The sequence below is a fragment of the Plectropomus leopardus genome, chromosome 20 (assembly GCF_008729295.1).
Source record: "Plectropomus leopardus isolate mb chromosome 20, YSFRI_Pleo_2.0, whole genome shotgun sequence".
NCBI classification, from domain to species: Eukaryota; Metazoa; Chordata; class Actinopteri; order Perciformes; family Serranidae; genus Plectropomus; species Plectropomus leopardus.
In genome coordinates, this window is record NC_056482.1 from 4,076,564 (window position 1) to 4,088,821 (window position 12,258).

Below are 12,258 nucleotides of genomic sequence, written 5' to 3' on the forward strand. Positions count from 1 at the left end.
TCTTATCCAAATACATTGATGGTTTATTTATTTTATTACATTTATATATCGTATTGACATAGTTGGGCCTCCATACTATCATGTGATTACCTGTTTCCTGTCATGTGATTGGCTGTTTTTTTAGTCATCTGATTGGTCGCTGCAGTCGAGGCAGTGTTTTCAATCTGAGGAAGACGGAAGTAGCAGCTAGTCTGCGTTGTAACTTTTCTAATTCAGTGACTTACTTTTATACTATTACTATTACAACGAAGACATGAAGTTTGGACAAACAGTTAGCTTAGCCTCATATCCGCCATGTTTGCGTGTATTTTAGCGTTAAATACAACCCACCGGACGTCCGTGTTTACTTAGCGACGAGCTATTGTGGTTCTGTTGAGTCAATAATGAGAAACTTGACAATGGTTTGTTCTCAGTTCATAGCTGTGCTCCTCCTGTGCTTTCCGGGCGTTTTTTCGGCCCAGCAGCCGCACATCGTCTTCATCCTGGCAGATGACTTCGGCTGGTATGATGTCGGCTACCACAGCTCAGAGATCAGAACCCCAAACCTGGACAAGCTGTCAGCCGGAGGAGTCCGCCTGGAGAACTACTATGTGCAGCCTCTGTGTACCCCCTCCAGGAACCAGCTCATGACCGGCAGGTACCAGGTCAGATCCGCATCCTGCTGCATGTCTGATGGCCGGGGGTTTATGGTTGTTCATACAGTCTCATACGGCCAGTGATGGAAAAGTATTATTGTTTTAATAGCCTACTTTATATAAGTACAAGTAAGCTCCTTATACCACACTGTGAAAATATTCAGTATTAAGTATAGTCTCCTATTCAAAACCCCACTTAGGTAAAAGAGTGTAAGTATTTTTCATTATTTTCATAATTTGTATTTGATGTATGTACTATATTTCACCACTGGGAACAAGTAAACACTAGATTTTTATTTAAAATCCTGCCCTTGTGGTTACACTTACTATATGTGAAGTTAATCATAAGGAACTTATCCCTTTCAAACCTAAGAACATTGGCTCTTTTCTTTCAAGAACATGGAAAAGAGCAATAAGCAGCTCAAGAATAAATTATTCAAAAAGTAGCACAATAGTTTAAAAAAAAGTAAAAGAAAATTACCTGAAAATTAGCGCACAAAAAAAGGCTAACAAAATTACCTAAAAGTACAAAAAAAAGAAATTAACTGAAAAAAGTGCTTAAGAAATAATAAGTCTGCAACACAATATTATACATATATACATATATATGTATTATACATTATATATTAATACATAATTGTGATTGGGATAATTATAGTTGAATGTGTGTCACATTTTTATTTTATTATTTTTGTTATTTTTGCAAAGTTGCTCTGTGCCTTTTCCCCATGTTTTTTGTTTTATTTTGTTTTGTTTTTAAGAAAAACCAAACCAACCAATTTGCTCAGGGTTCATTAAATACTTGTGAAAGGTTCTTTACCTAGTGTAGCGGTCCTTGTACTCCTCTTGCGTTGTGTATTTAGTGACAAGGCAGACTTTTTCACCGTTGGCACGCTCGCCGTTTATTTCTCATCTGCCATGGAGATTTAACACACAGTTAGTCCAGTTCGCCGTTTATATACACACATACACGGCTGCAAGAAGTAAAATGAAAAGAAAGTGCAAGTTAGCTAACATGTGTAACTTTAGCCATTTGTAAACAGAAATAAAAGACAAATATCGTCAACTTTTTTAAAAAAAGGCTCGACCGTACGGGAGCTTTATGATTCAAAATACAACTTAAACCACTCCTTAATATTAAAATGAAAGTAATTAATATAAAACAAAGACAGAGCTCATACTCATGCACCTACCCCGGAGGCAGCGAGGTCCGACTGTTGTTACCCCCCGGGGTGCACGACCCTAAACCACAGGGGTGCACGACCCTAAACCACAGGGGTGCTGCCTTTACTTACAATAGGAGACCCCAGTTCCCGTGTTTTGTAATGTGTTTTTATATGGCAAGTGGGATCACATTATCTCTTAACTCCGTTACACTAGCACAAGTAAACTGATGTAGATCCATTTTTCAAGGGGTTAAAGGGATAGTTTAGATGTTTGAAATGGGGTTGTATGGCATACTTATGCTTGATCAATATATTACCAACAGTAAATATAAGTCAGCACTGATCAGTTTTCTATTTTGTGTTATTGTGTGTGTTTTTTTAAAGCTAAACTAATTCCTTTAAACTCCAAAGTCACACAGTAACACAAGCAAAAGAACTGATGGAGGCAGCAGGTGACCAGCAGCTCCTGTGTTCAGCGATGGTAAATCACTGTTTTCTTATTGGAGTCTGGCTTTGAAGAGAGCAATATAACGGCTTTAATTCCCCGTTGGAAAGTGCTGTCTGATAGAAAGATAAAACTGTGAAAATACCCTCAATATAATGTATATTTAAAGTGATATTGATTATTTTCGGTGTGTTGGTTTAAGTGTCTAAAATATGTTTTATGATGAACCCATCCACGGTCTTAAGTCCAGTGTCAGATTCCTGCCTGCCTCTTCAAACTGGAGGCATGCCAACCCCAATTTACTCTTGGTAATACACTGACTTTGTAACTCATACAACCCCACTTCAAAATATCAGAACTGTACTTTTAGCCTCCTCTGCATCATGATGGTATGACTTTAGGTTTGTACACTTTTCCAATTTTAGAGAGACTTTCCAGGTGGAAAAGAACTAATTTGGACTGGAAAGTAGAACAAGAGGACAAAGTCCTTATTTTGAAACTTTTGTTTGCATCACAGTCTCCATAGAGGCAGTTAGTTCCCCCTTTACTTTTCTTACAAGTTGCTCTGTGGTGTTTTCAACACATTGTGAATTTATTTCCAAACACTATGTCTTTTTTTTTTTTTTGTTGAACCTCTCCCTCAGATCCACACAGGCATGCAGCACCAGATCATCTGGCCCTGTCAGCCGTACTGTGTGCCTCTGGATGAGAAACTGCTGCCCCAGCTGATGAAAGAGGCGGGGTACGCCACACACATGGTGGGCAAGTGGCACCTGGGCATGTACAAGAAGGACTGCCTGCCCACACGCCCGCGGCTTTGACACGTACTTTGGTATGTTTCATTAAAAAAATAAAACCTCTGATCTAACTATTGATGCACTTTTATTCTTGACAGTTATTTTTGGATTCATGTGTGTGCTCCAGGCTACCTGACAGGCAGCGAGGATTACTTCACTCATGTCCGCTGTCATCCCATCTCCTCTCTGAACGTGACCCGCTGTGCATTAGACCTGCGGGAGGGAGAAGAGGTCGCCACTGCGTTTAAAGGAGACTACTCTACTGAGCTGTTCAGCCAGAGGGCCACCAGCATCATTGACAAACACAACCCCAACAAGGTGAAACACACACACACACACACACGCGCGCGCGCACACACACACACACACACACACACACACACACACACACACACACACGCGCGCACACACACACACGCAGAGTGTAGAGCAGTAAAACCTGATCCTAATCATGTGAGGAACTTTAGAAATGTGCCATCAAGAAAAAGAAGAATTCAGCAGCCATCATCTCTTTTAATATATTTCTAGCTGTGTTTTATTCAAAGATATAATGTGTAACTTTTCCACATTAAAACATCTAAAAAAAAGACTGTCGAGTTGTGCGCTTACAGTACTCCAAATATTTTCAAAAATGCTCAAACCTGGAAAAATCTGTCATTTTATTCAAGGCCATGGTTTGCGTGATTTAGTCACTGTCACCCTTTGCGCATTCATCAAGGTTGTTTCAAGCCACTTTTTTATGCAGCAGCACCTTTGAGATCTTTGTCATTTTTATCTATATGTTTTAATCAGAGGAAGGATTTTATTTATCAGATGTTTGAATCTTAAATTATCAGAGAAACAAGGTGAGCAAACGTTAGCAGCAGCTCGGCTCCAGCCCCTGAAATGCCAAACAGTGATGGAGAAACACTGATTTTTAATGTGAAACAACTCTATTCAGTGTTTTCACTTGCTTAAATCACATTGTCTGTTTGTTTTGGAGAAGATAAGACCTCTGTGGATAATTCAGCTCATGGCAAAAACCTCTTGAATTTCTCAGTATTAAGTTATGAGAGAAACACGCTAAGCAAATGTTAGCTACAGCTTAACCCCAGCCCAATGTGCCAAACAGTGTTGGAGAAATACTGATTTTTTACTTGAAACGGATTTATTCAGCGTTTCTAATGGTTTTAATGACTTGGTCTGTTTGTTTTGTAGAGGAAGAGACCTCTGAGAATAATTCGGCTCCTGTTGAAAACTCTTCTGAACATCTAGATCTTAAGTTATCGGAGAAAAAGGAGGAGAAAATACTAGCAGAAACCTCTCCGTGATGAGCCAAATAGCACACTTGATAAAGATTGATTTTTAACATGAAACTGCTTTATTTAGTTTTTTCACAGGTTTTTATCACGGGGTCTGTTTATTTTCGAGAGGAAGAGACTACTGTGGATAATTCAGTTCTCAGTAAAAACCCTGTGAGCAATGAACACTGAAGGAACCGGACTGCAATGACTGCATTGCTCCTGCTTTTGTAATTGTTTTGATTGAGACTCTTCATGGCAGAAAATTACATATTGTACATTTAAATACCTTTGAGGTTAATATATCTTTTGCCATTTTGTATGAGCAGGAAATGATTCAATATGTTTTGCTGAAGTTTCTCAGTAATCCAGGTCATGGTAATTCTAAATGCTACATTGTGGGCATCTGGACGGACTTGAGTTTATTGAAAACATTTCAGTCAGTATTAATAATAAACCAGTAAGAACTGAAGAAGCTCCTTGAATGAGAGGCTAACGTCTTGAAGTAACTCAGCAAGTCCGGATGCCCATGATGTAGCACTTAATAGATGCAATATGCTGTCGACACACATCTGTTGAACTGGATCTTCAGAATCTCACTGCCAGTTAAAGCGGGATTATGTAACTTTTTAAAGCGTCTTTAGTTCATATTTAGCTTTAAAGAGTTTCAGCTGAATGTTTTGCTGTTTGGCCTTTAACTTTACGCCTTTTTGTTCACTATCATGACTCTCATAGCCTTGTTTTTGGCTACAGCAGTCATCGAAATAGCTGTGAAAACCCACTTTACACTGCAACCAAACAGCAGACAGACAGTTTGTGACTAGCTTGTGAATAAAGTGAAGCACTTAGCAGCTGAAGAGACAGATATCACACTCAGGAGTGGGTAGGGACCAAAAACAGAACTGAAAGAGAGTGAATGTTGGACTGACATTCATCAGATGAACACGACTCTAAATGACTGACAATGTTTCTTTGTAGCTGCTGAATGTTTAATAAGCAACTGTTGGCTGACAAATTTTGGTATAGCAGCTTAAAAGGTCATAATGTGTCAGTGCTGATGTTTGTAATGAGAGCTGCCTCCGCTGCTCCCGTTACAACAGTAAGTCACAGAGGTGAGTCTTGACATGCTGCTCTCGTTATCTTTCAGCCGCTCTTCCTCTACATGGCGTTGCAGGCGGTCCATGCACCCCTGCAGGTGCCGGAGCGCTACGTGACCCCCTACAGTTTTATCAAAGACCCCCATCGCAGGCTGTATGCCGGCATGGTGTCGGCCATGGACGAGGCAGTGGGCAACATCACTCTGGCTCTGCAGCAGAGAGGACTGTGGGACAACACAATCCTGTTATTCTCAACAGGTATGTTTTTAAACAGAGACGCTGGATAAGGAACAATTTATCTTCCGTGGAATGTTGCTGAAACATTTTAAGGTGCAAACAAATGCTGTACATGCTGAAGCACTAGATTATCTTACTTAAAGGGTGGGTTCAGTGTTTTTTAACCTGGACCCTATTTTTGGATGTTTTTGTGTCTATGTGACTATGGGTAACAACTATATTTTAAATTGGTCCTGGCTCACGGCTGGCAGCAGCGAAACAAGCTGCAATGTAACAACTCTGGGCAACTGTGCAACATCAATCCATGTCAACTTAAAGTGTTTGTTTTTGCCACTGACAGGCTCAGATTGTTATTCTAAGTCTGTTCCATTTTGAAAATGATCCTTACCAAGATAAACCTTTTTGTTAGAGAGTAAGACCCTTTTTATTTAGTCTGAAATAGCCCCGAAATCGATGTTGGCAAAACCACCACTGCTGCTCGACGACTGCTCCGAGTCGTCTTTGTTTGTCCTTCCACTATTCTCACAATCACCATCTTTTGTTTGGTTGAGATAAACCCTTAGATAACTCATTAAGATGATAAAACATAAAGGCACTATAAACACTTAAATGACTGTTTTTAACTGTTTTTAACTGGAGTCTGGTGGGTTCGGCTATACTGATTTTTAGGCCGTTTCTGATCGACAACAAGATTTGTACTCTTAACACAAAGGTCTGTCTCTGTAGAGATCCTCATCATGATGTTTAATGCACATAGAATAGCAGTCTGAGCCTGTCAGTGACAAAAACAAGCACTTGGATATATTGATGGTGTGTAATTTCCATAAGTGACACTGACAGCTGCAGATCTATAGATTTAAAAAACTGCTGTTCCCAGTTGTCAGTGGGAACACACAAAAACATGAGAAAATAGGGTCCTTGCAACTTGACCCTATTTTCTCATGTTTTTAATGATGAAGTAACCTTTAATTAGAGTGAACTTTAACTCTTTCAATCGAAACCTACAATAAACTTGTTTTGCACATAGATAGGATAACTAGGTGAAAGCCTTTGTGAATGCTTAAGTGTTTTCCCCAGTTTATTATTTTCTCCCGTCTGACTCTTTCATAGTTTGCCAGAATGGAAACCAAATCAGCGTCAGCTAAATAACGAGCAATTGCTGTTTTGCGTCAGCATCAAAAACACACTTTCTTTGAGCATCAAAGCCAATTTTTCACTGTTTAGAGGAGTTCAGGTGACAGGTTTATTCAATTAAAGTATCACAGGGTTAGATAACACATTTTATCACACAAAGTGGTCAAAGGGGAGGCACATGAAACAGATATTGCCACATGTTTAGTGTTTGCAACATTTCAAGGACTGGATACAAGAATTAAAATAGCTCTTGTAATTCCCAGAATGTCCAGTAGAGAGCAGTGACTTGTTATATTTGTTTAACAGGGTTTTCTGTCAGGATGTCTCAAGCTGGATATAGATATTTAACCCCTTAAAACCTAAGCTTATTGGTTTAATTTCTTTAAAAAAAACTTAAACTTGAAAAATAAAAAGTTAGTAAAAAGTAAAAGAAAATTAGCACACAAAAATAACAACCAACGAACCAAAAACAAAACAATGTGAAATAAAAACGAACAAACTAAAAAAAAAAAAAAAAACACTCAAAAAAGCAACTGCACCAAACGAAAAGAAACAAAAAACAAAGCAAAAAAAAAAACAACCCAAAACCCAACAACAATGGTAAATAAGAACGAAACTAAAAATATGTGCTGAAAATTAGTGCTTAAAAATTATAAGAATTGCAATTTTCTGGACATTTTTTCATGTATATATATATATATATATATATATATATATATATATATATATATAGATATACAATTCTACTAATATACAAAATATATACAAAATCTACTAATATCTTGAAAATTGAAGGACATGTCTTGCCAAGTTGCCCATTAACTTTTTCCCATGTTTTGGCTAGAAAATCAGTCCAAATATTTGTAAGTTCAAAGGTTTAAATACTTGTGAATGGCATTTTACCGCAGCACAAGAAAAGCGACGTCGGTCCAGATTTCAAAGGGTTAAAGACAGGACACATCTGAAATCTCAGTACCAGTAAACCTAAAGAATCAACAACAAAAACATCATATAGACTTTTTTAAAGATTTTAAAAGATTTTTTTTAAAGATTATTTTTGGCAATTTTGCCTTTATTAAATAGTTCAGAAGCAGGCCACGAGTCGGAATTGAACCCACAGCTGCTACAGCAAGGACACTGCCTTCATATATGGGACACCTGCTTTATCCACTGAGCCACTGGACACCCATCACATTGACGTTTGATAAAGAGCATAATCATTGTAGCCAAAGGTGACGTTGTTCAGCATCATCTGAACATGCGCCTGCTCTTTAGTTTCCACATGTGGAACTTTTAATGAATCACATCTGAAGTAGGTAGCTCCTTTGAGGGTTATTTTAGGGAGGTTTTAAAGGGTAATTAGAGGACAGGAACAATGCTGTGAGAGTTAAGTTTTTTAAATGCCTGCGGTAGGTTGCCTGTTTCATTGTTCTGCTTCCACACATTTGGTGCTTGGCTCTGACTGAAGGATTCAGGCAGCCATATGCTGCACAGACACCGACTCTGCTGATGTGAAGCTGGAGAAAAACTACTTCCTGCTTCCTCCTGTGTCAGTTAGATGCACAGGTTATGTAACAGCTGACTGCTCCCTGTTATATAGGCAGTTGTGGAATCTAACATTGTACACTGTACATTGTACAACAATATACATTTGCTTAAGTGCTGGACTTAAATACACAATTAATATACTCAGTACTGAGTATTGTTATTACATTTCAACTTTATACATCTACTCCACTACATCCGGAGGGAAATAAATGGCATCTTTAGCTACTTTTAGGGATGTTTTTTGATCCCTGTCCTGTCCTGTTGAATGTTTGTGATAAACTGAAGGATGAAGTGTTCCTTTATGGATTGATTCTCCTCCTTCTGAAGGGATATTTTGTGGGTAGCGTGTGTAAATGAGCTCTGAAAAACTTCCTTCCATCTTGCCAGCGCCCAGACCTCTCTGTCAGGGTTCATACAGTCATGGAAAACATGGAAAAAGATTTTTCAGTGTAAGTCTATTAATTTCTTGCAATTTCCAGGACATTTCTTGCCATGTTCCTGTCGTTCCAGGTTTCAAAGGGTTAAAATACATTTAGGTAATACATACTTTTAAGTAAGATTTGAATGCAGGACTTAAACTTGTAGTAGAGTACTCTGTTTGGTATTAGTACTTTTACTTAAGTAAAGGATCTGAATACATCTTGCAGCACTGTGTATGCTTTATTAACCTATAAACACCTCTTACTAAAAATAGTCTGAGTAAAGTCTATCAGTGGCTTTTCTTTTTGTCATATGTATAATTTCAGTTCTCTCATGTTCAGGCTGTTATCAGTGACCCACATATGTCAGGCTCAACGGGAAAGCAATGAGGCCGAACTTTGGAATTCCTTCATGATGAAAGTTTGTGTCTGTGCGGGACTTTACTGTAAGCAAGTGAAGTGCGAGAGCTGTAGGTGAAAGTGGAGGGGAAGCTGGGAAACGGAGAGAGAACTTGGCCTGCAGAGAGCCAGAGCAGCTTGAAAAGGCATTAAGGGGCAGACGGTCTTTTCCAGAACAGTTTGGGAATCGGTACAGGCTATTTCCTGGACTCGCATGACACCGGGAGCCCTGCCTTGACGTGATTGGTCAAGTGTGTTTGTACTGGACGGACTTATTGGGATGATGACAGTCAGTGTAACTGCCTCCGTGTGTGTGTGTGTGTGTGTGTGTGTGTGTGTGTGTGTGTGTGTGTGTGTGTGTGTGTGTGTGTGTGTGTGTGTCCACTTGTGTAATGGTTGTATAATATGCAGGAGTATTTGTCTTACAGAGGGGACAAATGGATGAACATTGCTTTATTGTTTTAGTGCTCTATAGGTGGCAGTGCAGGCCAGTCCACCACTATACTGCAGAATGAAATATCTCAACATGTTCTATAGAGTTCTATAAAAGTTCTATAAAGGTTTATAGACATTCGTGATCCCCAGAGGAGGAATCCCACTGACTTTGGTGATCTTCTGACTTTTCCTGTTGTGCAATCATCACGTCAGATTTTTAATTTGTCCAATACCTTCACGTTTATGACAAGAAACCCTGCAAAACTAATAACATTTCCTTGTCCTCAGCTGTACTTTCAAGGTTCCTGCGGACCTGGAAAACCTGCAAAAGTCATGGAATATCACAGTCACATTTTTTCAGGCCTGGAATAGTTATGGAATTAGTAAAAATCATTGAAAGTTATAGAAAACTGATGGAATATCTCGGAGTATCATGTGATTTTTGCAGAAATCTTCCATGGATAACCTTCTACAGATTGTAACATGTTGTTTTCTCTAGTGGCCACCAAAGCAGCTCTAATGTGTCGATGTGTGACGTTTAGTTTACCATCATGTACTTTTTTCAAGATTTCTGTGCGTTCCATCTTTCCCTCCATGTATGCCAACATGCTGAAATTACGTTTGAAAAATGTTGGATGAATGGGGCAAGAAAACAAAAATTGATATTATGGGTCCTACAAAAGTAAATAGCAGAGGCTGGAAGACATTGTGTCTGTTAGTCTGTCCGTCTCATTCTTGTGGATCCAATATCTCAAGATCGCCTTGAGGGAATGTCTTCAAAATTTGGCACAAACGTCCATTTTGACTTAATGACGAACTAATTAGATTTTGGTGGTCATAGGTCAAAGGTTGAGGTCACTGTGACTTCATCTGTCTCATTTTTGTGAGTGCAATATCTCCACTTTGAGAAAAAAAAATCAAATTCAAATCAAATTTGGCACACACCTTCATTTAAACTTAAGAATGAACTGATTAGAATTTGGTGATAAACAGTTCAAGGTCACTGTGACCCATCAAAACATTTTTTTTTTGCCCATAACAAGAATTCATATACTAAAATGACAAAATTTCACACAAATGTCTATTAAGATATACCGATTAACATTTTAAATCTAGAAGATCAACATCACTGTTACATCGTTATGTTTTGGAAAATCACTTTGAACTTGAAAACAGGAGCAGAGACATTTGGTCACATACTGAATTGGTGACACTAATCGTGAAACTGTGCTGATTGTAGAGATCTTGTGTGCTGCCGGGGCAAAGATGTGTGTGAGGCATCTATGTTTTCACAGACACGGATGTAAACTGTAAATGCAACTTGAGTGGTTTTTTGAGGCATACAAGCACAAGCTGGTAATTGTAGTTTAAATCTGTTATCCAGCAGCTTGCTGTGTTTTCAGAGGTGTTTTTGTGATCTCTCAGATGTCTGCTCTTTGCTTGGAAAGATAACATGTTTTCTGTCAGGCAAAACCAACATTTAAATGAAATATCTCCACTCTGCTCTCACCTCTTTATCTCTGCTGGAAGTTTGTGAACTCTGCAGTCTGTGAAAATACTGCATTTAAATGCTGGTTTGGTTTCTCTGTGGGTCCAGGGTGGCTGTGGACTCTTAGTCTTGTACAACATTCACTGACACCTCAGCGGATCTCATCTTTATGCCTTTATCTTCAATTTTTTCTGATATGAAATCCCTCACCTATCTTTGTCTTCTTTCTGCTTGTCTCCCTCCGCTCTGACCTCAGATAACGGAGGTCAGACGCTGAGCGGTGGCAGCAACTGGCCACTGCGAGGGAGGAAGTGGTCGCTGTGGGAAGGAGGGATCCGGGGAGTCGGATTTGTCGCTAGCCCGCTACTGAAGCAGCCGGGGACAGTCAGCCGCGAACTCATCCACATCTCCGACTGGCTGCCAACACTTGTTGGCCTGGCTGGCGGGAGCACCAACGGCACAAAGCCGCTGGACGGATTCAACGTGTGGAACACAATCAGGTGAGCTGGGCTGCTGCACTCAGAGGGATTTTGGGGTTGCAGGTGAGAGTTTACAGTGTGAATGATAGCAGCTGTTGAGTTTTGACAGCCTGCCCTCTCTTTGTGCCTCTCTCTGATCATGTGCTCTCGCTGCAGCTCTCTGCCTGCCTCCCTGACCAGCGTCCTGCTCTTGTAGGAGCCTTCAATAAGCCCTTTGTTACTGTGGCAATGGGAGCTCAAAGAGAAGGAAATTCCATCAGTCATTCTCACACAAATCTCTAGTCCTTCCATCCCTGTCCTCTTCCCCTTTATCCTCCCTCCATCCCCACCTCCGCCTCAGAGAGCTATGAGGGGCTGCCGCTGGATCGGCTAATTAGCTACAAATATTTTGTGCATATTTGGTAACAGACCTGAGATGTTGCAATTCATTCGTTAATATCAGAGTTAACTTTATTCCAAAATACAGGAAGAAGTTACAAGTTCTGAGTTTTGCAAGAAAATTTTGTTAAATTTAGCACACAAAAAAAAGAAAAAAGAAAATACGATACAATACACTTTATTGTCCCCTTGGGGAAATTTGTCTTGGACTTCAAGTGCTGCACACATTTCTCTGCCTCCACAGAAAAATCACTAAGAAATAAATGTTAAAAAGGGGAAAAAAAAGGAAAAAGTGAAAGAACAGACGAAAAACTCATAAA

General features: G+C 39.5%; 1 protein-coding gene across 1 annotated transcript; it reads left to right on the forward strand.

Moving 5' to 3' along the window:
* The first annotated feature begins 242 nt into the window (after positions 1-242).
* On the forward strand, positions 243-11,756 carry LOC121960059 (arylsulfatase B-like). The gene is given in 7 exon segments (XM_042509657.1): positions 243-644; positions 2,891-3,052; positions 3,054-3,078; positions 3,171-3,361; positions 5,471-5,678; positions 11,338-11,581; positions 11,717-11,756. Coding segments are annotated over 7 exon segments (1,131 nt in total). The 5' UTR covers positions 243-383.
* Positions 11,757-12,258: the final 502 nt, after the last annotated feature.